We start from the raw sequence: 24,663 nt of genomic DNA, 5'->3' as shown, positions 1-24,663 counted from the left end.
TCAAATGGAATCTTATTTGAGCACATAAACAAACCCCACAAAGAAAATGGAGATGCTGTTGTTGAGGAGGCCGCCTGCTGGGCACTCCCCACCCCCACCCCCTCAGGGGTCCTGCCTGAAGGGCTCCGCGCACAACACAGCTTGGCAAAGGGCTGGCCTGGCTGAGGTGCAGGACAGAGCCTGCTGGGAGTCAGGCAGACCTGAGCTTGAGTCCCACCACCATCTCTGATGAGCTGTGTGTGGCTCTGGGCAAGTGAGTTTATATAAGCCTCATCTTTGAAACATGGGGCTGCTACGAGGACAGTACTTTTCAGACTGAGAGGGGCGCTCCCTGACCCGCGTGGCTCTGACTCAGGCTTGTTTACCTGCTCAGAGGTGGGTGTGATGGGTGTGTCACTGGGGAGTGTGGCCGGCACGGGCAGAGGGGTGGTGTGCGGGGTGGAGTCTCCTCCATGGCTGGCGTCCGTGCCCACTGAATTCGGCCCTGATGGCGCCTCTGAGCTGAACACGGTCTAGACGGTGGAAAACGGGATCAGTGAGGCCTGTAAGGGAGGAGGCAGCTCCCCCACCCCCGGCTCCCCTTCCCACTGCCCCCACCGGCTGTGTCTCCTCACCCTCTGGGGCGTGTGGATGGGTGACAGCATGTCCAAGTCGGTCATCGGGAATTCCAGGCCCTTCCTCCGCAGGTCCTCATAGACGGCCACCACACCTGTCAAGTCGGGTGAGCTGCGGAACGCGTCAGCCCAGGACTAAGAGGGGACAAGGGGACACGGCCGGTAACCACTGCTCACAGTCTCCCCTGCAAGCCCGCCTCCCTGCCCCCCCCCCCCCCCCGCCACTGGAGAGCAGAAATTCCCTTGCTGACTTGCTGGTCCTTGGACTATTGTGCCCAGGCCTCCCCACACGCAGAGCCCTCCAGTCAGCAGACGACCAAGATGGCCCCGCACAAGTAACAGATGGAAGCAAAGGGACACAGAGCAGCAATGGCAGGGGGCACCAGCTCTCCACCCGGCAGGAAGCTGGCCCGGAGCTCGGTCCGGTGCGCCTGCCCACCTGCCCGCGCTCACCTGGATGAGGTGGAGCACCTTGTCGTGCACGATGGTGGGCGGGTTGTTCTTGGGCAGGATGGTCCTCACCAGCACGCCCTCCACGAAGTCCTGGCTGGCTACCAGCAGGTGGAAGCGGTGCCCACAGTTCTTGACGCAGGTTTCTAAGACCTGGAGGCCGGGAGGTGCCCGTGAGCACTCATCCACGGATGGGGGGGGTAGGGGGTGTCCAGGACTCCCACCCTGGCACTCCGCCTCCATCCCAGAGGACAGGCTGAGTCCAGGCGGGGCTCCCTCAAGTGAGATCCTGGAACATGGAGAAGGGGGGACAGTGCCCTGATTCGGGGGCTGGTGTGCTGGCTAGCGGCCCTGCCCCGCGGGGTGGCCTCAGTGCCTAGAGAAGCCTGCCCGGATGCCGTTTCCGAGGGGGCCACAGCCTAGAGGGAAGGTAGCTCTCTGAGTAGAAACCAAAGCGAACTTTCATAATCCTATGGTGACCCTGCAGCCCCAGAAAAAAAGGCACTGAACTTCCCTCCCCATTTCTGCTCCCACTTCCCGGCAGGAGGTGCCTTGCTCTTCCGGGAAGCTGGATTCACCGGCTGTAAGCCCTGCTCTCATCTCCACCCCAGCCAAGCCCCTCTGGCAGCCAGGATGCCCACTCTCGCCTGGCTTGTCCTCAGCCGCTGGCATTTGCTTTATGTTCATTTCTCAGGGCACCAAGTGCCAGTCAGCAGCACCCAGTGTGGCCTGCCAGGCTTTCTGCCCCGCCAACGCCTGGCTTCACTGAGCTTCTGTGTCACCTGGCAGGTCCTCCGGCGCAAGCTCTCCGTGTCTGGCTCTGGAGGGATGTGGGCCTCAGTGCGTCTGCTCCCCATGCCCGCGGGCTGGAGAGAACTTTTCCAAACGGTCTCTCTTGCCGCTCCGTGTCTGCCGGCACTGTAGACAGGACAGCGCTCTGCCCACAGACCTTTCCTTCCCAGCCCTTGGAAGAGGAGCCGCAGGGTGGCTGGAGTCCTGCTGGGCCTGGGGGACGTGTGGTTCTACCATGGATGGACAGACGGATGGATGGGGCACTCACCGTGAGAGCCAGCATCACCTCGTGGAAGTTCTTATTCCCTACGATTCTCTTCTTCACTGCTCGGAAGGCATCTTTGGGACTGGGCAGAAGGACAAAAGGAAGGATGGGCTGAGGAATGGAACCTTCCTATCCAACATGCGGGGCTGCCTACCTAAGATCAGGAGGCACTGCAACACGGGGATGGCTTTTACTTATCTGTCTTCCCTGTGTCCTGTTTCCTGTTGAACACACGAGTTCTAATCACAACACAAACTACTTGCACCAAAGTCCTCAGTAGATCATAAATACTTGGCAGAGATTCTCTGCGTGGACCCTGGACCCCCTGCACCAGAATCCCCTTGGGGGGAAGTGTGAGGATGTGTTAAAAATGCAAAACCCTGGGCTCCCAGCCTAGACCCCTGAAGCAAGCTCTCAGGGAGGCCCCCAGGAGCGCCGTGTACATACTGAGGTTTAAGAACCAGTCAGCTGCCAACACAGAGTCCCAACGCCCCATCCTGGCCACTTCCTCTCTCCACCCATCCTTCTACTTGGCTAAGTAGCCACGTGGGCCGGCACTGTGGGGGGCGACGCGTTCCCGGGAGACCCACATCAACGTGGGAAAGAAGAGGGGCCTGCAGTCGGAGTGAGTGGGGGTCGGGGAGGGCGGCTCAGGGCAGTCCTCTCCGAGGAGGTGGCATCACAGCTGGGTGTGAAGGACGAGTTGGAGCCAGCTGCGGGGAGCAGGGGAAGGGGTTCAGGCAGAGGAGGGAGGGACTGAATGGAGGCCGTGCGGGGAGGCAGAGGGAGAGGCTGAAGAGGCCCAGTGGTCATGGTAGGGAGGGTGGATACACCTAAGTGCAGGGGGAGCCCTGAAGGCCTTGGCGGCCGCCTGCTCCCCCTGCCCCCCGCCCCACCTGCTGCCCGCACTGCCTCGCCCTTGCATCCTGCCCTTCAGCACTGTACAGGTGAAATCAATGTTGCCCCGACGGCTATGGCCTAAAAGCCTTTGTGGCCCCCAACTTCCACGTCTAGCTGGTGAAGGCACAGCTAAAATCCGCCTTGCGCACGACTCTTTCCCAGTCCCCCATTTCCCTGGTGCGCACTGCCACACGGCCCCCACACGGCCCCCACCAGCGCTGCACAGCTAAAGAAGCTGCCTCCCAGAGGGCGGGGATGGGGTCCCCTTTTGACACTCTGCCTCCCCAGAGGAGCACTCTCCACCCACAGGAGCATAAGCAGCATTTCCTAGGCTGGTGAGTGGCCCCAGGGGCCTGTCCTGCTGTCTGCCAGGCATCCGTCTGTACGGTGCTGACCCCGTCATGGGCAGGTGAGGAAAGGCGGGCGGCAAGCAAGGTGGGGAGGTGCCATGGAGGCCTATCAAGGCTGTGACAGAGAGGACACGCACCGTGGTCCCTGACGGGTGGGCCCCTGTCCCAAAAGTGTGAGGGCAGTTTGCAACCCAATGCCCTGGGGCCCCTCCTCACCCTCAGGACTCCTCACCTGTGGCCACTTCAGCTAAAAGGACTTGTCCCCGCCTCTCATAGCGTGGCCCAGAGAAAGGGCATGGCATTGGGAATCAGAAGTCCCGGCTTAGGTGCCCCTCTCCCCACAAAGCACTATCAGGCTGAGGGGGACCTCGCTGGCCAACTGGATTATCCCAGTGAGAAATGGAGACGGAAGTGAGGTCTGCTCTGGCTGTAGATTCTGATTTTCCGGAACAAAGGCCTTGTCAGATAGTCTTTCCCGATCACCTTGGCCTTCACACCACATCCCACCCTTCCTGGGTTTTCCTGAGAAGGACAGTGACCCTGCTTTGCCTCTCTGCTCCCCTTAGGATCTTGGTCTTATTGCTGGAAGAATCTAAAAGAGCTTTATGTCTGAGGATAAACACCCAGGGAGGTACGGTGCCTTGCCCAAGGTCACACAGCTGGTCAGTGACAGCTAGTCAGAGACCAAGAGCCCAGGACCACGATGCCTCCTCCACAGCACGTGCCCTGGTGTGACCTGCAGACGGGAAATGTTCAGCAAAGGCTAACGCTGATGGGCTCTCAGTTCTGCTTTACTGTCACTGCCTTCTCAGTGTCCCCTGACCCAAATCTTAAGGAAATGAAAGTCTATTCTTGCTCACAGAGAAAGCTGGGAGTCCCCCTGCCCATTCCAGCTCACAGAATGCAGAACGGTGCTTGGGGCCACGTCCCAGTGCCGGGGCTGCCAGCTGGCCTTGTCCCAGGAGGATGTGGCCCAGGTGACATTCTAAAAGGTCCAGTTGGCCAGGCTGCCGCTGAGACACACGCGTGGGCTGGCAGCCTCCTGGGGCGTGTCTCTCTCGTCTAACTCATGACAGGGCTGTGTGGAATCTTGGTTCCCAAATACCTAAAATGCCACACTGTTGCCTAGGGTGGGATTCAGACAATGTCTGTAGCCCTCCTGGCACCAAGGACCACCAGCGGGGTCTACCTGAGCACCACAGCAGGGGTGGGATGGGAGTGCTCCGTAGCAGAGGGCAGGCTGGGTCCCCACCCCCAGCCTCCCCTGCGGGCCTCACCCTTCCTCCGTCTCGTTGATGATGTCGCAGATCTCCATGTTGAGGGCCCAGTCCTCGCTCTGCAGGGAGCCATCTGTCGCCTTCTCTGTGGAGGAGAAACCACAAGTCACAGTGTGGGGGCGCCCAGACGGATAAACTTAGCTGTGTGCAGGTGTGTGGTGCGGGGCCAGGGCAGGAAAGAGCCAGGGAGGAGGAAGACGACAGATGCTTTCTGGGCACCCAAGAAGGAAGGGCCGGGCAGTGCGCAAACGGCTACCTACCTTGTCCTGTTTTGTCATTTAATGTGTTTTTTGGCTGTACTTGATCTCTGTATTATTTTTACTTTTTAAATTGTGTTAAAATGCACATAATGTTTGCCATCTCAACCATTTTTTAGTGTACAGTTCAGTGGCATCAAATATACTCAGTGTTGTGCAGCCATGCCCACCACCCTCTTCATCTTCTAAATCTGCAGCTCCCCCTCCCCATCCTCCCCTCCGGCAGCCCTGGTAGCTACCACTTTTTTTTTTTTTAAGATTTATTTATCTGACAGAGCACAAGCAGAGGGAGAGGGAGAAGCAGGCTCCCTGCTGAGCAGCAAGCCCGATGTGGGACTCGATCCCAGGACCCCGGGATCATGACCTGCGCCGAAGGCAGACGCTTAACCGACTGAGCCACCCCGGCGTCCCAGCACTACACTGTCTTTGCAATTCTGACTCTCTAGAGACCTCATTATGTGGAATCGTACAGTACATGGCCACCTGCATGTTCTTGCCAAAACACAGGTGCTCGGTAAGGCGGTCCTTTCATTTTTACATTGAGGTGAAGGTCGCATCTCATAAAATTAGCCATTTTGAAGTGTGCCATCCAGTGGCACTTAGTGCACTCACAGTGCTGTACAGTCGTGACCTCTACCTCCGTCAGGTTGGGCTGAATCAGGATAAGATTTCCAGGCCGGAGTCAGCTAGGACATTCTCGAGGCTGTCAAGGCCAGGGTCCCTCCAAGTAGGCTCTACGCCCAGTGTGGAGCCCCACGTGGGGCTTGAACTCACAACCCTGAGATCAGACCTGAGCTGAGATCAAGAGTCGAATGCTTGACTGACTGAGCCACCCAGGCGCCCCATTAAATAAGCTCCACCACAGCACAAAGACAGTCTGATCCCCCGCTTTTTGGAGCCGACATTCAACCACACAAATTACCCCTGGCTGGCATGCGCTGTACCCTAGTTAGGACTCTGGGACTAGCCAGGGCTGGTCAATGTTTTAAGGTGCAGGGAGTAAAACCCTTGGTGTCCTGACCCTGGGCTCTATCCAAGTCCCCCTCCATCACGGCCCTCTCCTCTGGCTCCCACACCTGGCCCTGCCGGCACAGTGTCCCCACCGGCCATCTGTCATATACCAACAGCACCTGCGGGACCAGGCACGTGCAGCTCATTATCCCCCGTGACTGTACAGCCGTCCCGCACGGGAGGCCCCCTCGCTCTGTTCACACCGACAGCTGCCCCCTCACTGGCTGTAAAACTGGTGCCCAGAGGGGCTGAGGCGTCCTCTGAGCCCAGGCCCTGTGACCAGGCAGGCCCGTCCTGCGGGACAATGCCTGGGCTGGGCTGGCGGTCAGCTCCCTAGAACTGTGGCTTCTGTGATGTCGGTTTTGAAATTCGCCTGACCTCAGTTCCGCCTTAGGTCCTGCGGACAGATGGACGCTAGGGGAGCTCAGGGCACAAGCCTGGCAGCTGGGGCGTCCAGGGAGGGACCCAGCAGCAGGGCGGGGTGCTTTTCTCCCTAGACTATGGCTGCAGGAGGGGAAGAAGAAGGCTTCCTTTAAAAGGGTTGAAAGGTGGGCTGTTTCATCCCACAATGATGTCCTGAGTGTGGCTTCTTTGTGTCACACTCCCCACCCTTGGGGACTTACACACTTACTGAGCCACGTGGGAAGAACTAAAGAGAGCTGGACAAGTGCCACTCTGGGCAGAGGGAGCCACGCTCCATTTTGGAGGGTCTGGGGGGACAGTGCTAATCAAACATGCGGGATCTGCTGCTCCTTCAGAAACCACACCTTGGCGACCCCCAGTCACGTGGGCCAGACTTCCGGCCACAATATTCTGCCACCTCCAGCTCCTGACTCTCCATCTTACCTGATCCTTCTCGCCTTGCCGTCTGCCTCTGCCTGGCCTCTTCCCCGCAGACCACGGCCTCCGCTGATCCGGCCTCGCTCCTCCCCCTCCATGCCCCCTGCTGCCCCAGACTGAACTTTCTGAACCCTGGAAGTGACCCTGCTCCTCTCGTGCCCCCAGTGCTCCAAAGGCTCCACGGCCCTCGGCCCGGCCCACATGCCTGTCCTCAGCAGCAGGGCACTCACTCCCCAGTTACAGACCAAGCACCGTGAGCTGCTGACACGCGGACACAGCTGAATCCTCCCAACCCCGTGCGGTGTGCATCACTGCCCTCATCCAAGTGGTGAGGGAATGGGGACGCGGGGAGGTCACACAGTGGTCACCAGGGGCCAGGGAGCTCTGCCATCCCAAAAGCGTCCTCCTGCCCCCTCCTCCCGGATCCCTGGCTCCAGCAGCAGGCCTTTCGATGCTTCCTCAACTGGACCCTCCCAGTGACCCCTGAAAAGGAGGGGCACCTCGCTTCTCCCGGGGGAGGATCCTTACGGTTTTAGAAGGGATTCAGGGCATTCTGGAAAGGCAAGCAGGCTGGTAAGGGGCAGCTGGGGCATTTATAAGCCAGAGGAAGGCAGCGGCCGGGAACTGGGCGGGTGCAGGAGGACCCGGAGCACAGGAATCTGGGGACATCTGTTTTGTTTTTGTTTGGAACCACAGAAGTAGCTCAGCTTTGCAATTTTGGAAAGGAGGGAGAAAAACACTGGCACTGGTCATCAGTTCCAGAATGATAACCGGCTTCCCGCCCTCTGGGCTGGGGGTTGTAACCTCCCAAGGTCCCGGGCAGCTGCTCTGCTCTCGTCCCTAGCTCCTGAGGCTGCCAGACCCTGCACCGCCCAACCCCCCCCCCCCCCCCCCCCCCCCGCCTGGGTTCAGGCTGCAGGGCTGCTGTCTGGGGCTGGCAGTCCTGTAGCCATGGCCATGGATCACGGCCCTCCCCGCCCCACCCCACCCCATCCCACCCCCGCCCCGGTCTGCCTGTCCTCTCTGTGTCAGGCTGGGTGCAGACACCACCTTTCCGGAAGGCTCCAGAGAGTCTGCCTGGTGCGGTGGCAGGCCCAGTCAGGCTGGGCAGTGGCAGAGGCTTTGGAGTGGGATGAGTCTAGCCCCTTGTCCTAACTCGGGGACCGCAGGCCACTCAGTCTCTGTTCTCTCCTCTGTGAAACGGAGATAAGACGGCCTGCCTCACAGGCCCTGCGACTTTTCGGGTAAAGAGCAGTCCTGAGTAACTGCTAATTACCGTGACTGTGACCCGGGCCGAGAGCAGGCAAAAGTGGCCCCCAAAGATGCGCCAGCTCCAGGCCCCTGGTCCCAGCCTGCTCATTCTTGGGGGGGCTCTGAACAGCTGGAGGACAGTGGCCTTCTCGGCTCCTTCCACTGCTTTGGAGAAGTCCACGTGTGCAGGTGCTCCGCACCACGCACTCAAACCCCACTGACCATGTGCTCCCACGTCAGCCTTGGGGGCAGCAGCCTAGAGCCTTCTCCCCACCACCCTGCATGCTCAAACAGCCACCAAGTCTGTGAATTCCAGCTGGTCAACGCACCTCTGAGTTGTCCCCAGTTCTGTCATCACTGTGGCGGCTCTCAGTCAGGCCCTGTCACCTCCCCCAGGCCTGGACGTCACCTCCACACTCTTCTCTTCAAACATAAATCCAACTAGTACTTTCTTCCATCTAAAAATTGTCCCTTCACCCCCTCAACTGCCTGAGGGTCAAAAACCTGAACTCTGCAGGGCGGAGAGGGACATGTGGGACTGACCTCGGCCACAGCTGGCTGTCTTCCCCTCCCTCTGGGGCCTTGTTCTTGCCTGCCTCTGGGCTTCTGCCTGGCATGCCTTTCTTCCCTCTGCTAGGGCGCCGGCGTCACAGATGATGATGACAACCCCCACCACCAGTATACTCACCCGACACTCAGTAAGCACCAAGTATGGGACTCAGCACTTCGCACTAACCCCTCACCACACCCTTAAGAAAGACGATGAATAAACTGAGGAGCACAGAGGGGTCCGTGCCTTGCCCACAGTCACACAGCTCACACACTGCAGAGCAGAGATTCAGACTCAGCGAGGTCTGGTTACCAAATCTCTACTCTTACCACTACCTTCTGTGCCTGGACGACAACAAACACTGAGTGTGTTCAGGAGGCACAGAAGGTAGTGGAGATCGCATGTGCCGACACAGAGAAGGAAATGAGCCGGCTAATCCCGGCTCATCTTTTAAGGCCCTAACCCCAGTGCCAGCTCCTCAGTGTATCTGCCAACCGGGCGGACTGGGTCACTGTGACCTGCACTGTCATCCCGCATGGTGACAGTAACACCGGGAGGAACAGTGGCAGAACGACTGGCATCCGCTGACTGTCCACTTGTGCAAGCTGCTCAGTAGACCTCCTCTCGGGTCACCTCCCCCCCGTCCCTACCATGGAGGGGGGCAGCTGAGGTCCACCACCCGGAAGCGCAGGAGTGTGTGGCTCTGAACCCCTGCACCTCTCACTCTGCTCGGGCCCTTCAAGGACGTCTCTACCCAACTAGGGCGGGCCCTGAGCTCTTGGGGGCCTCTCTCTCTCACCAGGGCCCTACCTCTGCTGGGATGGAGAGTAGAGGCTCATTCAGTGTTTGTGGAAGGCCAACAGCCCTCAGACTGCTTTGATGCTCTGGTTCCGCTCTGAGTACCTGCCCCCTCCCTCCCCGCTCCACCTGCCCCGATGCCACACACGGTGTTTCTCTGATTGTAAGCTCCCTTCCCCCTTTCCACTTTGAACTCCTCTCATATTGGGGTGGCTCTTACAAACGATGACCTGCCAGAGCTCAGTTGCCAGTTTTTTTCTTTTCATTCTCCATGGTGTCTTAGGTTGAACGAAATGTGGCTTGTAAGCAGTGAGGGATGGCCTTAAAGGGCACGGACAACCTGCAGACCTGGTCCCACCCTAGGCTCCGACCCAGTCTAGGGCAGGTTCCAGACCCAGGGCAGAGAGATGCAAATAGGAGTCAGCTGACCGTGATAAGAAAAACAATGACATGGCAGATCAGCTCGAGTGGCTCCCATAGGCCCTCTTCGAGACCCTAGCCCAGCAAGGGCGTACGCAGCCATGTTCCGTTTAGACCACATTTACTGAACACCATCTTTCCATCGGAAACACCACCCTCTCATGTCACTCAAAGGAACCACAGTGATCCCTCCGGGAACTTCCTTCTAGGCTTTACTGTTTGGGGGTTTTAAAAAACATTTATATACTTTTATACACTGGTACTGTGGCTAAGGCTTGTTTGTTTGTTTTTAAATAAGAATCCGATTCCTTACCTTTTAGAGATACACTGAAATATTTATGAGTGAAATGATACGATGTTTGGAATTTGCTGTAAGTAATACCCGCCCTCTGTTCGCTTCCCTGTTCCCTACCCATCTGCCATCTGCCTCCATCCCCTGCCTAGTGCCCCTTATCCCACCACCCACCCTCTACTTGCTTTCTGTACACCTTCTTCCCGCCCATCTCCCTCGCATCCTTCTCTCTGCCCTCCCACAACATTCTTGGAGCTGTATTATTCGTCCAGCCCTGTGGCAGGTGCTAGAGAGGCAAAGATGAAGAACAGAATCCTGGTCCTAAAGTGGTCAGGGATGGCAGCTAGACAAACATTTTCAGAGCAGAGTGACATGACTGAGGCCAGCTCAGGGTGCTGGAGAGCCAGGAGGCAGGGGTGAACACCTGCAGAGGGAATAGGAAAGGTCTGAGCTGAGCACAGAGCACAAGGCATTGGGCTGGGCGGCAGGGGTGGGGGGGTGGGGGGGGAGAGAAGGAGGTTCTTGGGAGAGGAATGGCATTTGCTGAATGAATGAATCAATGATAGTCGGAGGATGCCGGGAAGAAGAGGAGAGAAGAGGGGCTTGCAGGTCAGTCTCAGGCACTGGGGAGAAGTGACCTGAGGGAGGGAGAAAATCCCAGGGGGAGTGAGGCAGCCGGAGGAGAAAGGTGAGGCTGCTGAGGTAGAGGGAAATATGCCAGCAGCCCAGGATGGCCCATCCTCAAAGCTGGCATGGACCCGTGCCAAGACCCACAGCGGCAGACACTGTGCAGTCTACCCAGCAGCCATCCTCCCTGCCCCGCCCAGAGCGCCAATACCATTCCCCTTCGCAGCACCTGCTCCAGAAGTGGGCAAGAGACCCTGTTCTGGTTCCTGGGGGGAAGAGGGCTGTCTGCTGGGCAGTGGTGGGGAGAGGCATCCCTTCTGGAACACAGAGGCACTCAGGGAGGAGCAAGCCTTTTCTCCCCCTTCACCTTTTTCCCTCTCTTCTCGGAGGCCAGCCAGGGTGGTGCCTGCAGCTTGAGCCCAGGAGGTGACAAGCTCAGGACAAACACCTTGGTATTTGTTTATTTTTTTAAAAGATTTTATTTATTTATTTGACAGAGAGAAAGACAGCGAGAGAGGGAACACAAGCAGGGGGAGAGGGAGAAGGAGAAGCAGGCCTCCCGCTGAGCAGGGAGCCTGATGCGGGGCTCGATCCCAGGACCCTGGGATCATGACCTGAGCTGAAGGCAGACGCTTAACGACTGAGGCACCCAGGCGCCCCACCTTGGGTGTTTAAAGACACTGTTGAACAAACCAACCCTGCAACTTCAAGATTTTTATTTTTTTTTAAAGATTTTATTTATTTGTCAGAGAGAGAGCACAAGCAGGGGGAGCAGCAGAGGCAGAGGGAGAAGCAGGCTCCCCGCTGAGCAGGAAGCCCGATGCGGGACTCGATCCCAGGACCCTGGGATCATGACCTGAGCCGAAGGCAGACGCTTAACGACTAAGCCACTCAGGCGTCCCCCCAACCCTGCAACTTCAGACCAGACTCAGCTGTGGGACCTGAGCTACGCTGGGCTGCACCGGGGCTTGGCGGCAGGACTTGGGGTGGAGACCCGACTCAGGCCTTCTGTCCACACGCCCGGGTCCTGCTCCTTCAGGGCTCTGTGCTGTGAGCTTGTCCCCCTTCCAGGAATGTGCTCCTGTCTGCCTCCCCACCTTAAATCATGCTCCTAAGCCCAGCTTAAGGTCACCATGCGGAGCCTGCCCTGACCCCCTAGAGGGCCTGCTCCTTCCCTCCTGGGGCCAACAGCATTTTGCACAGGCCCCAACTGTTAAGTTCTGCTTGTGGGGCTGTTAAAATAACTACAGAATCGATTTCTTTGTTTCTGTCTCTCCCATTAGGCTGTGAGCTCAAGGGTGGAGATGATTATGGCTCAGGAATTCGGTACATCAGACGGAACCTGGCCCCTGATAAACCTGTGGTACGTGTTTGCTGAATAACTAACTGAATGAAGGATGAGGTCATACACACCAGGATAATAAACCTTTTTAACATTTTAATTTAAATGAAATACTCCCACCCTTCAGCCTCCATTGATCCCTTAGTAGATACTGTGTAGAATCTTAATCTTTCTCCCAACTGGCAGTCCTCTGAGTATTTTTTTAAAAGATTTATTTATTTGTTTTAGAGAGAGAGTGAGCGCGCATGTGCTTGAGCAGGGGCAGGGGCAGAGGGAAGGAGAGGGAGAATCTCCAGCAAACTCTGCGAGGAGCCCAACATGGGGCTCGATCTCACGACCCCAAGATCATGACCTGAGCCAAAATCAAGAGCCAGTGGCTTAACCGACTGAGCCACCGAGGCGCCCCTCCTTTGAATATTTTTAAGAAGTGCCACGTCCCCCCTTAATCTGTCCTCTACACTAACGTCCTCAGTCCCTGCAACCATGCCACCCTAGACGTGATCTCTAGAGCCTTGCCATTCTGACTGATCCACTGGGGTGCAGGCCAGCTCACCAGTCCTTCTGGAAATGCAGCATGGGAACTCACTCACCTGCCCACACTGGATACTGTATTTGTATTAACGCACTCTGTGACTATGTGAGATATTTATTAATTCCACCTTGTGGAGCTGACTCCTACAGAATTTGTCCTTGTGAAAGGCACTCATTCTCCACTGGCCACAGCACTTAGCTTTTCTAGTTTCCCCTGCAGCTAGAAGTGGCCAGGTGACGCAGGTCTGGCCAGCTCCTGAGGAAGGTTCTGCTCCCCTGATAAGAGGGGCAGGGCAGCTGGCCCCTTCACCTGCGCCTCCTGCCACACAGGGACAAGTGACAAGCATGAGGATGAAAGCAATATGCTAATGATGGGGGTGGGGGAGAACTATAGAAAGAGCCATTACAAATAAAATCATTCCAGATGGACGCAGACATTTTCACTCAAAAGGAAACCCAGCACCCTCCTTCCAATTCTAAGGGGAAGCAATGAGGCGAAAAAGTTAGAAGAGTGGGATCTGGACAAAGACAAATCCCACTTTAAGTCCCGACTCACTGGCTGTGGGACCCTGAATGAATTCCCCTTTCTTAAAAAAAATATATATATATATTTATTCACTTATTTACTTATTTGAGTAAACTCTACACCTAACGTGGGGCTTGAACTCATGACCCCGAGATCAAGCATCGCATGCACTACCGACTGAGCCAGCCAGGAGCCCCCATCCTGAATGAATTCCTTAAACTCTCTGTACCTCAGTTTGTCCCCTGCAGAATGGGGATAAAGAAAACATTCACCTTCCAGGATTGTGTGAGGAGGAAGTGAGAGAATGCATTTCAAGTGCTTTGCATCCTAGCACACAGTGATCATGAAAACAAACGTTATCAACTACAAAAATGTCAATAAAAAAATGTTTGAAAATTTCAAGCACTCCACAAAATGGATTTTTTTAATTTTTTTTAAGTAGGCTCCACATCCAGCATGGAGCCCATCATGGGGCTTGAACTCATGACCCTGAGAGCAAGACCGGAGTGGAGATCAAGAGGATGCTTATCCAACTGAGCCACCCAGGCGCCCCATACAAATTAGATTTTTAAATCACATACATGCAGAAGCCATTTTTTCTCGGCCAGCAAACTGTCTTGAGGCCTACACTCCAAATGAACAAGTCTCTCCAGACCCAGCATGGAAAGTTCTACCAGTTTCCTAAGTTGCTGAGCCGTCCTTCCTCAAAACCGTGGCTCCCTCTCTCCTGCCACTCTAACCACAGGCCACAAGAGGAACTCTAAAATACCTTGAGAGGGCATTACTTCTGCAACCCACACTTTTAAAGTTGATGTAGCTAACTACAATAGCTAACTGAAGAACAGTTTCGGTTACGAGGAGGAGGGTTTGGTAAAACTGTCCAGGTAAGAGGAGCCAAGGCCGTAAAAGCAGAGGCTTGACGTGGCTGGCCAAAGTGCCTGTGACATTCTTTTTCCCTCCTCCAACTTGTGAGTGTAAAAGACGTTACTGACGACACCCTCTCCCCTCCCTCAGTCCTTCTTTCTCTCATCTCTCTTTACCTACTGAGAGAAATTAATTTTATTGGATTGGCTCCTGTGAGTGTGGAGGCTTGGTAAGTTCAAAGTCTGCAGGGCAGGCCAGCAGGCTGGACACCCGGGGAACAGAGGCAGCTCGAGTCCAAAGGCTGTCTGCTGGTGGAATTCCCTCACCTGGGGAAGCCATCTTTCTTCTATCAAAACCGTCACTTAATTAGACAAAGCGCACCCACACTATGGAGGATCATCTGCTTTACTCAAAGTCTACTGATCTCATTTGAAAAATACCTTCACAGAAACATCTAGAATAATGTTTGACCAAATATCTGTGGATATCATGGCCCGGCCAAGTTGACACATAAAGTTAACCACCCCAGGTTTATACTGCCTCAACGCCAACAAGTTCCCACTGAACAGGGGACACCTCTGTTTGTTCTGAGATTCTGCAGGTCTCAGCCTCACGCAGTCTGGAGGGCTCCGTTCTCTTCTCCTCTCGCCCTTGTCCCTGGCTCTTCCCTTCCCTCCTCCACCTTCCCCGTTTGCGGAGGCAGGGGTCTCTCAGAGGTTTCGTCACTTGCCTGGGGGGCACAGAAAGGGCCAGGAAAGGGCAGAGCTGGTGCTGACACCAGATCTCCTGATGCAGGATCCAAGCTCTGACCCTGTTCACACTGCTGTCATCGGAGTGACCAGAAGGTGCTACGCAGGATCACATCAGGTGGGCTCACGGGCCAACTTGGACATTGTTAGAGTTGTGTATTTACTTGAACGTGGATGAGAAAAACAAACACGAATTCCTTCATGATTTCACGGATATAATTACACAGGATGAGGTCATATTAACAATGGTGAGCCAATAAAAGGAAAACCCTATGAAAATAAAATGAAAGGTGGCACAGGGCAGATATAAACCACAAAGGTGGTGCATAAGGGACAAAAGTCTGCAGAGTGCTAGCCTAGAGAGAGACCTCCTTGGTAAGAAGGTAAAGAGTTAACTTGTCCTGAATCCCTGTTTCTCATGGGGGTGGGGGGGTGGGGGGGGGAATGGTCCCAAGCTAATTAGAAGACACTGAAGGTTTTGTTTTTCGTTTTTTTCTAAAACCAGAAGAGCGGAAATCCGGCACTTTATTCTTATTTCTTTGAGCTCAGCGAGGGAACAAAACCTATTCACCAGTTCTATCCGCAGGGTCAGGCAAAGGCTTTAATTCCCAAGGAAGAATGGGATCCACCCCACAGCCTGAAACCTGACCTGTCTATGAATGTGGCTGCCACCAGCCAGTGACTGCTCATCACCCAGGGAGAGCAAGACCAACACCAGAGCCACAGCCCTGGGTTGATACCTTGGCTCTGTCATAATTTAGACTATGCCCCAGCAACGAGGATAACACCAGTAAAGAAATCGCAGCGGCTGACAGCTACGGACACTTACTGCCTGGCAGGCCCTGGGCTGCATGCTGCCCAACACAGGAAAATGGCAACCCCAAGTGATAACGTGTAAAAAAATTCTTATTTTACAGATGTGAAACTGAAGAACAGGGAGGTTATGTAACTCGCCCCAGGTAACAAAGCCGGTGGAGGCTGAACCAGGACTCAGACCATCTGGTGTGACTCAAGAGCTCATCCTGGATGCCTTACTATGTAGCCCCAGTTGACCCAAAGCCCTTTCTAGACATCATTCCCTGTTGTCCTCAAGACAGAGACTTGGGCTCTCAGCTGGTTCTAGCACTTAGAGAGCAGGGACCCAGAGCTTTAAGACATGAGCCCTCTACCCCCCACGCCCCGAAGGGCACACTCTGGGAAGTAGGAGGGATTTAGACTTGGGAGGCCCAGTGCTGGAGCATCCTCAGGCATCTGTGACTTGGGGTTCTCTGGGATCCCACTCTGAGGAACACTGCCTTCCATCATTCTGCATCTGGCCAGCTGGTCTGATCCAGGGTGGCGAACTATGAACGCACGTGCCAGTTAAGTCTGCTTTTGTATGGCCCAAAGGCTAAGAATGGTTTTCACATTTTTAAATGGCTGAAAACGAATCCAAATAATATCATTTCATGGCATGTGAAAATGATATGAAATTCACATTTTAGTGCCCACAAACAGTCCAAATGGAACACAGCCTTGCCCATTCACCTACACACAGTCTATGCTGCTTTTCCGGTAGAGCGGCAGAGCTGAGCAATCACAACAGACTCCACAGGCCCACAGAGCCGTAAACATTCACTTTCTGGCCCCTTCCAGAAAGTTTGCAAATCCTGGTCTAGTCCTTCTTGGCAGCCACTGTGGGAATCCTCCTTACAGCCTCCCTCCCTCCAGCCTCTACCTTCGCCCCTCCAGCGGTGGAGAGCAAGCAACACCGATGCAAAGGGCTGGGGCTGTGTGTGCTGACCCTGAGCTCCCCTCTGGTGATGTCGCTCTCTGCCCTCCAAGTCTGTGGAGTCACTCTACCACTCCTCTTGAGGCCATTGGTTCCTTTCTTCTCTCTAGGGTCCACCCTTCCCCGTCCTCCTCCGTTCCCTCGGCTGTTCCTCCTCAGTGCTCTGGAAGGAAAGGGAAAACGGCAGCACGTTGCAGGCAGGCTACGGGCAACGGCGAGGGGGACGTGCCATAGGTAGGAGCAGAACTGGAGCTGGGCCCAGGTCTCCTGCCTCCCAGCTCGCCGTTCCCTTAACGACGTCGCTTGGGCGGCCAGTTTCCAGCTCATCACTCCCAAAATGGCCCTCCAGAAGGCCCGCGGTGTTCCCTCTACTAACACCTGGGGTCTCCCCTCTACGATTCCTTCCTGTGGCTCCCCTGGCTTGGCCTTTGTGGATCCCCAAGGGCAGCTCTGCCTGACTTCTTCCCCTCTCCCGTCCATCCCAGGGCTTGGCCCTAGGCGCAGAGCTCTCCCGTCATCCAGCAGCCACCACCTCCAGCCCAAGCCCTGGGAGCTGGTCCTCGGGGACTGCCCATGTTGACAGCATCTGTCGCGTGCAGTGTGCTTTCTGAGTCAGTCGGGTCTCTAACTCAAAGCGCCAGGGCTGAGCTGACAGTCAGAAACGGGCCATGCGCTTCTTGGGTTGCCTTCTGACATCTGTCTATAAAACAACCCTTAGGATGTGTCCTCAGAGGATACTGGAAAGGGTTTTGAAATCCTTGCAAGGAGAGAGCTGTGTCAATACCACCTCGTTCTAATGATCTGGCATCCTTTCAGCCACAGGCTGCTGCACTTGGGAAGCTCTCCTACTGAACGATAAGGCTGAGTGACCTGGCAGTGGCATGGACTCACGTGCACGTGATCATCAGCAAAGCTAATCTGTGGGTAGAGCAGAGACTGTGGAACTTGGAGGGCTGGACTAATGTGAATTCCAAATAGGCACCGATCAGCCAGATACAGCGTGGTGAGGGGTAGGAGAGGACAGGGGCTCTGAGCCAGAGAAACCTGGGTCTGGATCCCGACCCCAAGTAACTGTGAAATGATATGTTCCCTCACACTTACTTTTGGTGAAATGGAAAAAACAGCAAAACCTTGCAGCGTCACCGTGAATATTAATAACCACGCATGGTCCGTGGCCCATGGTATTTGCTCCCAGGATGTTACTTTCTTTTTCTCCTTTCTTCCCTCCTATTATGGGCCCGGGACCATGCCAGGTGCTGAGGGTCCTGACCAGTGGGGTCCAGTCCCTGTTCTCAGGAAGTCTAGTCTAGCTGGGGAGACACACATGCACAAGTACTAATAGAATGGGACAGTGCTCTGTTAGCGTGCGATGGTGGAAATAATAAAAACAATGGTGAGGACAGCAAGAGCTAATGTTTCCTGCACACTCACAATGTGCCAGGCACTCCCGGGGAGGGTGGAGGGCGGCTTGCTTCATTCTCACCACCACCTGGAGAGGTGGTGGATGCTCTTGTAGCCACCGTTCCAGCCAGGAGGAAGTGGAGGCTCAGGGCCCAAAGGCAGAGAGTGAAGAAGCCTGAGGAGCGGGGGAGATGCAAGGGCACGAAAGCAATGGCTGGATCTGAAGGGGTCAGGAAAGGGGTCAGGGAAGGCCTCAGGGAGGAGGTGACAGAGCCTGAGCTTTGAAGGATGCACACTGGAGCAGGCATGCCGGGGAGAGGGAGCAGCAAACAGAAAGGTGCTTGGGTGTGTGGGAAGATGTGGGCTTTGTGAGTTGAGTGACACTCACCCCTGATGAGCATCACTGGAACTCTCTGTGCTCAGGGAGGCCAACTCTACAGGGCCCTACTTGCAATAAAGGGGATGGAGTCCGCAGCCTGGAGATTCTTTTACTCCTACAGCTTATAGAACTACTAGGTCATCAATAATCACAGCCAATCAGCAGTCCTTCCATCTCTTTGTTTAAAACATATGGACTACTGAAGGCAAGGCGCCTGGGTGGCTCAGTCAGTTAAGTGTCTGCCCTTCAGCTCAGGTCATGATCCCAGGGTCCTGGGATCGAGTCCTACGTCAGGCTGCCTGCTCAGCAGGAAGTCTGCTTCTCCCTCTGACCCTAGCCCCTCTTGTGCTCTCTCTCTCTCACTCTCTGAAACAAAATCTTAAAAAAAAAAGACTCATCTCCTTTAAAAAAAAAAAAAAAAGAATACTGACGGCATTTACTCAAATGGCAGCTATTCTTCATTTAATTCTACTTTTAGAGCCTCTTCAGCTTTGGTTCAAATTTCATAATTTCATAGGTTCTGGGGAGTTCATCACAGCTTCACTACCAATTCACTGGGGGCTTGGGTGAGTCAGAGTCTTCTCCTGCGTAAAATGAAGGGGATGGGCTAGAATGGAGCTTTTCAACATGTGGTTTCCAATTCAGTGGCATTAGTCTCTCCTGGGAATTTGTTAGTAATGCATAGTCTAGGGCTCACTCCAGAACCTAGAGTCAGAAACTCTGGGGGTGGGGCCCAGCCATCTGTCTTTAACAAGTCTTCCAGGGAATTCTGAGGAGAACCCTGAGTTAGAAGACCCCTAGGGTAAAGACCCCTTCAGTAGTAAAATTTTGTTTGGGATCTAAGCTATTATAACTTAGTAGCATTTTCTCTGGGCAGAGTATTTCTTGTGACAAACAGGCAACCGTCAGGATAAGAAGAGAAGCTGTTTTCTTTGACAAACTAAGGCCCAGAGCTCAGGTGAGCTTTTCTAGAAAGGTTCAGAAAATGTGGCTGACTTTGAAGGTAAGAAGTAAGAAGTCTCCAACTTGGCATGTGATGAAAGAGCGGTACCTGTTGTTGGAGAAATAAAGATGAGGGAAGAGCCGCTTTCTCTTTTCAGCTCCAATACAATGACTCATTGCGGGGTGTGGGTGGCCAGGAGCTGGGAGGGTGTTCCTCAGAGAGCAGCCTCCCCTCTCTGGTCCAGGAGCTTTCTGGCTGTAAATAAATCCTGGACTTCCCCCCACCCCCCTTTGGACAAATTTGATTACAAAACCTCAGAAGAGCCACAGACAGCCATGGCGCTGATTACATTGCAGACCTGGGTTGACAGTTAAGTGAGGTTTGGCTTCCAAGACAGTAAGAAAGGAAAGAACGTCTAAAAGTTCCAATTTTTCCAGTCTGGACTGAATGCTAAAGGCCATCAAGAGGATGAAGGAAGAATTTCACAGTAATGGCCACAGTCTCCTAATTCGAGGAGGCACATCCAGACTGCCCCTGGGGAAGTGCTGGCTGTTTGGGCCAGGGCCTGTGGTTCTTCCCTCTGTTGGTGCACCACAAGGAGTACCTATGAAACCCTCCGCCCAGCTATTTCCAGGGATTCCCGACCCTCACTTGGTGGTATCTCAGTAACAATGCGGATAAATATTACCACTTTCTTTTATATAGCAGGGCCATGTGCCAGGCACGGTTCTGAGTACTTTACAATTATTAGCGAGCTGAACCTTCACAACAACCCCACGGAAGCAGGGACCATTAATATACCCCTAATTACAGTGAGGAAACAGGGAGGAGGCAACGTCACAGAGCTAGTCAGTCTCCCATCAACAGGGGGCAGGAGAGCCAGGAGACCCGGGCTCTCAGCGAGTCTGTGCCTCCCGCCAGGGTGCTTGGCCCACCCGTCTACTGAGAAACGAGGGAGGCGGAATTAGGTGGTTCCTGAGATCACTTCCAGCTCGAGGAGTCTGCGACCGTGCGGTCGACCTGCTGCTGGTCTGGCAGGTTCGCCAGCGTCCGGCCGGGCCCCGGGAGTAGCAGGGTTGCCTGTCCCCGTCCCCACAAGTGGCCGGCCCAGACGCCAAGCCCCGGTCTCCTGGTCCTGAGAGAAGGGACTTATAGCCCTTCTCCGGTATCCGTGTCCCGAGAGCGCGGCGAGCCAGGAGGGAGTAGGCAAGAGCCCAGGCGCCAAGCTCCGGGCTGGGGAGGCGACGAAGGAGACAGGCCAGGGTCCCCAAAACGGTAAAACCACGCAGCCCCTTCCACCCCCAAAACTTTCTCCCTGGATTCACCGACCCCAGCAGCCACACATTGGCTGAGCCGCAACCGCCCGGACCCGCCCTCTCTCTTTAGCTATTGGCTGGCGTAGGCATCCATTACAAGTCCAGGCTTCCTAATGGACCGTAGCTTTTGTCAATCAAGGTAGGCGGGAGGCTGGGCGGGGCCAGGTCGGGGAGAGACACGCCAGCCTCGTTCCCCTCCCAGCCTCCCTCCAGAGGGTGGTTTGGGATCTGGAGGGGCCACGGGAGACTGAGGCCGGGTGCAGGGCCCTGCGGCGGGGCTAGCTGGGGCTCCGGGGACTCACCGATGCGCTGTCCCACCGGAGAGCTGAACGGATTCCCCAGGAGAAAGTCCATCGCTGCGGCTGCCCCAGCCACCAACCCGGGGAATCAGCTGACAGCAACCGCCAGCGACGCCGACCCGTCACGTGACGTGCCGGAAGGTCCGCGAGGAGGCGTCCGTGGAGGCGGGGCGTAGGGAGTCGAGCGCGGCCACAGGCCCCACCCCTGACGTGGAGGGTCGGGTGCCCGGAGTCGGAGGGCGATGACCTCACTGCCACTCACTCGGCATCTGCGGACATCGCGCACAGCGTAGGGCTGGGCGGATCTGGGGGCGTGGCCTCTCCAAGCCACGCCCCAGTGTTTTTTTTAAGGGCGCTGCTGTCAGAGTCGTAGAGCAGGGAAATGACTTGGGTAAGGTTACACAGCAAGCTCAGATCAGTTCTCACTCTAGTGACCTCACTAGACTACGCCCCCATCGCTGGGGTTGACAGCATCTCTGGCCTGTTGTCTCCCTGCCCTGGTAGAGCTCTTCCCATCTGATGTCCGGGCCTCCCGGTGGCAAGATGCACGCTGCTTGCAGCCCGCATTCGCTTATCTCAAATTGGAAGCCAGCACCAGGGGATTGCTATCCCTTGACAGAACCCACTCAGTGACCTGCAGCGAGAATGGGCTAGAGCCCGGAGTGGCAGAAAGCACCCAGATGTAGTCATAAGTGGGGCCTGGGACTCATCTCTACCATTTACTGTGTGATTCAGACAGCGAGCTTCCATTTTTTCCGGATGCTGGAATTAGATCAAGGACTGTACACCTTTTTTTTTTTTTTTTTTTTTAGGTCACAGGCTCCTTTGAGAACTTGAAGAAAACCACCAACCTTTCTGAAGAAAAAAGGGCAGAGATACAATTTAACTTCAGGGACTTTCTGGGGTCCCCGAAGTACAGCAGTAGACCCCAAGTTACAAATTTTGACTCTCAAAGGCCTTTCCTAGTTCTAGGATTCTAGTATCTTCTTCAACCTTCCTATGTACCAGGTTTTAGATATTTCACCCACACATTAGATCAGATCTGACCTATTATGTTTTTTTTTTTGATCATATGTAGTCCAAAAGATACAATAACCACTGCTTTGGTAGTCTGGGCTACTGCAGAGTGCTTTCATATTTAATTGATCACAGTAATTGTGATTTTAATTAGAAAGGCTAGTAAATTGTACAAAGTTAGGATGAAGGAGAACCTAAATTAAAACGTAATCACTTCCTTATGTTACCTTGTTTGAGCAGCCACAGGGGCTGATAACTTTACTACTGTACAGTATAAGAACTTTATGGAAGTCTTGTACTCCTGCGCTTTGAAGTGTTTTAATAATGCTCATGAGACCTATTCATAAATACCCTTCTCCCCACTAGTCTAGCTACTCTGTGAGGGCTGGGATACTGTCTACTTTGCTCACCACTGTTGTCTAGCATGGTGACTAATATATGAAAATTTATTTATTTTCAAAGATTTTATTTGAGAGACAGAACACGAGTGGCAGGCGGAGGGGTAGAGGGAGAGGGACAAGTAGATCCCCCCCTGAGCAGGGCTAGATCCTAGATCCTAGGACCCTGAGATCATGACCTGAGCCGAAGTCAGATGCTTAACTGACTGAGCCACCCAGGTGCCCCTGAAATTTAAATCAATCTACCAAATAATGGTATTTGGACTATAAAGGGGGGGATGTACATTTAAGATGACTTCCATGTCAGGTACCCACCATGCTTTTCTTCATTAAGCATATTGCTAGGTTGTATGGAGGATATTTTAGCATAAACTTCTTTTGGATTCTTCCATTAGCAACCTTTAACATGCTCATGTTGGTGGTGATTTACCTGAATGAGGTTCTTGCCTCCTTGCACCATTCTGGTTTAAAGTGATTATGGGCAGATCTTGGCTTTATTGACAAGAATAAAACAGCCACAAGTTATATCCTTCATGGTGAAAAAGCAGAAACAATCCACATACTCCCAAACAGGGAGTGGAATCATATCAACTCCATGCAAACAGAATACAATATAGCTCTTAAATTAGAAGTGGAAGTATGTGGATTTGTCAACACAACAGATAAGAATGTAAATGGCAAACATTAAGTGTAGTGCAAAACTGATTAAAACTAGTGATTGCTGGGGTGCCTGGGTGGCTCCGATGGTTAAGCATCTGCCTTCGGCTCAGGTCATGATCCCAGGATCCTGGGATCGAGTCCCGCATCGGGCTCCCTGCTATGCGGGGAGCCTGCTTCTCCCTCTGCCTCGGCCTCTCTCTCTCTGGCTTTCATGAATAAATAAATAAAACATTAAAAAAAAACACAAAAAACTAGTGATTGCTAAGGGGCACCTGACTGGCTCAGTTGGTAGAGCATGTGACTCTTGTTCTCAGGGTCCTGAGAACCTATTTTTCTTTTTTAAGATTTTATTTATTTATTTGACATAGAGCACAAGCAGAGGGGAAGGGCAGAGGGAGCGGGAGAAGCAGACTCCCTGCTGAGCGGGGAGCCCGATGTGGGACTTGATCCCAGGACCCTGGGATCATGACCTGAGCCGAAGGCAGACGCTTAACTGACTGAGCCACCCAGGTGTCCCCAGCCTATTTTTTTTAAGTGTTTGCTAACAAGGAATAAACTCATTTAGTAAACAGTGTTTTAATTTTTTAAGTATTTTAGTAATATTGATATAAAATGCCTTCTTGAGGGCAAATATGTCCCTAAGACTGACATATTGCATAAATGGGATGTAATCTGTTATATCCTTCAAGTCCTTTTAGACAAAAATCAAGATCCTCTACCTCCAAAGTTGAAAGACAATAGTATGACAAAAGTGAGGCCTGTCTAGCAAAAGCCAGCCAGGACAAGCAGACATTTGAACAATGGAAAAGTCTTGGGTAGTCTTCCTATGATCTCATTTGCTCAGGACTGTTGATAACAGAGAAGGATTCTGATGGATTCCATACATGATCTGACTGTGAATGTGGTTTGGGGCAGAAGAGAGCCTAGGCCCTGGGTCAGCTGTGCCAGTGTGCTGCTTCCGGCTTTGCCATTCACTAGCTGTGCGACCCAAGGAGGAGCACTTTTCTGCATCTGTCTCATTTGTAAAGGGGGTAACACTCATAAGGCTTGTGCGAGGATTAAGAGAGAGAAAACATGCAAATCGCTCTTTCCTAGTCACTCAGCAGTCTTGGTCTCCTTCTTGTAGCCTCTCCGTAAGAGGTCAGCCTTCCCATTGATTGAATATTCCACTATTTCTGACTAGTAACACCTTGGGTTTGCATTGAAATTTTTACCTTGAGAGGTCAGGTCTCCATATATTAAATGTTCACAGTGTTACTAGACACTCATGTCAGGCTGGCTGGCCGCAGGCTTGGGGGTGGGAGTGACCTGAACACTATTTTACTGGTGGGACTTCAGATGCCCATAAGGACTAAGTGACCTATCCAACATCACTCATTTAGTCAGGAGAGGACTGAAATGGCATGAAATATGTCATGTCTAAGCACATGGTTCAGATGTGACCCTTAATACACGACTGCTATTTTCTTGTGTTAGGCCAACACTGTGGTGTACATACAATTTCATTTATCAGTGAATACAGCTTCTCTTATCAGAGTCACTGGTTTTTAGTTTGCAAGAGAGAGAACACGAAACTCTACAATGTAAAAGTTAATAGAGACAGAGCAAGATGTATGTTAGGAAAATGGCTAAGATCAGAAACTTGGCCTCTAGTCCGGACAGATTTTTCTTTTTAAGAAAATCATGGTGGGATATAGGTGGAAAATGACAGGTTTTAGAATTTCATAGCAACTTGGCCAGGAACAGGGAAAAGATACCAGAGACCGGACTACA

General features: G+C 53.7%; 1 protein-coding gene across 3 annotated transcripts in view; it reads right to left on the bottom strand.

Moving 5' to 3' along the window:
• The window catches only part of TOM1 (target of myb1 membrane trafficking protein), a 36,753-nt gene extending 15,677 nt beyond the window's left edge, over positions 1-21,076 (bottom strand). Inside the window, exons 1-6 of one of the 3 annotated variants that reach the window (XM_078076521.1) lie at positions 20,819-21,076; positions 4,649-4,733; positions 2,125-2,203; positions 1,068-1,217; positions 615-749; positions 366-512 (exon numbers count right to left, since the gene is read on the bottom strand). In XM_078076521.1, the coding sequence (XP_077932647.1) occupies positions 366-512; positions 615-749; positions 1,068-1,217; positions 2,125-2,203; positions 4,649-4,733; positions 20,819-20,870 (648 nt within the window). In that variant the 5' untranslated portion in view covers positions 20,871-21,076. The other 2 variants (XM_036100211.2, XM_078076522.1) reach the window with 2 other exon arrangements.
• Positions 21,077-24,663: the final 3,587 nt, after the last annotated feature.

Source organism: Halichoerus grypus, chromosome 6 (assembly GCF_964656455.1).
Source record: "Halichoerus grypus chromosome 6, mHalGry1.hap1.1, whole genome shotgun sequence".
NCBI classification, from domain to species: domain Eukaryota; kingdom Metazoa; phylum Chordata; class Mammalia; order Carnivora; family Phocidae; genus Halichoerus; species Halichoerus grypus.
The sequence above is the reverse complement of the archived record's forward strand: the minus strand, read 5'-3'. Positions and strand labels throughout refer to the sequence as shown.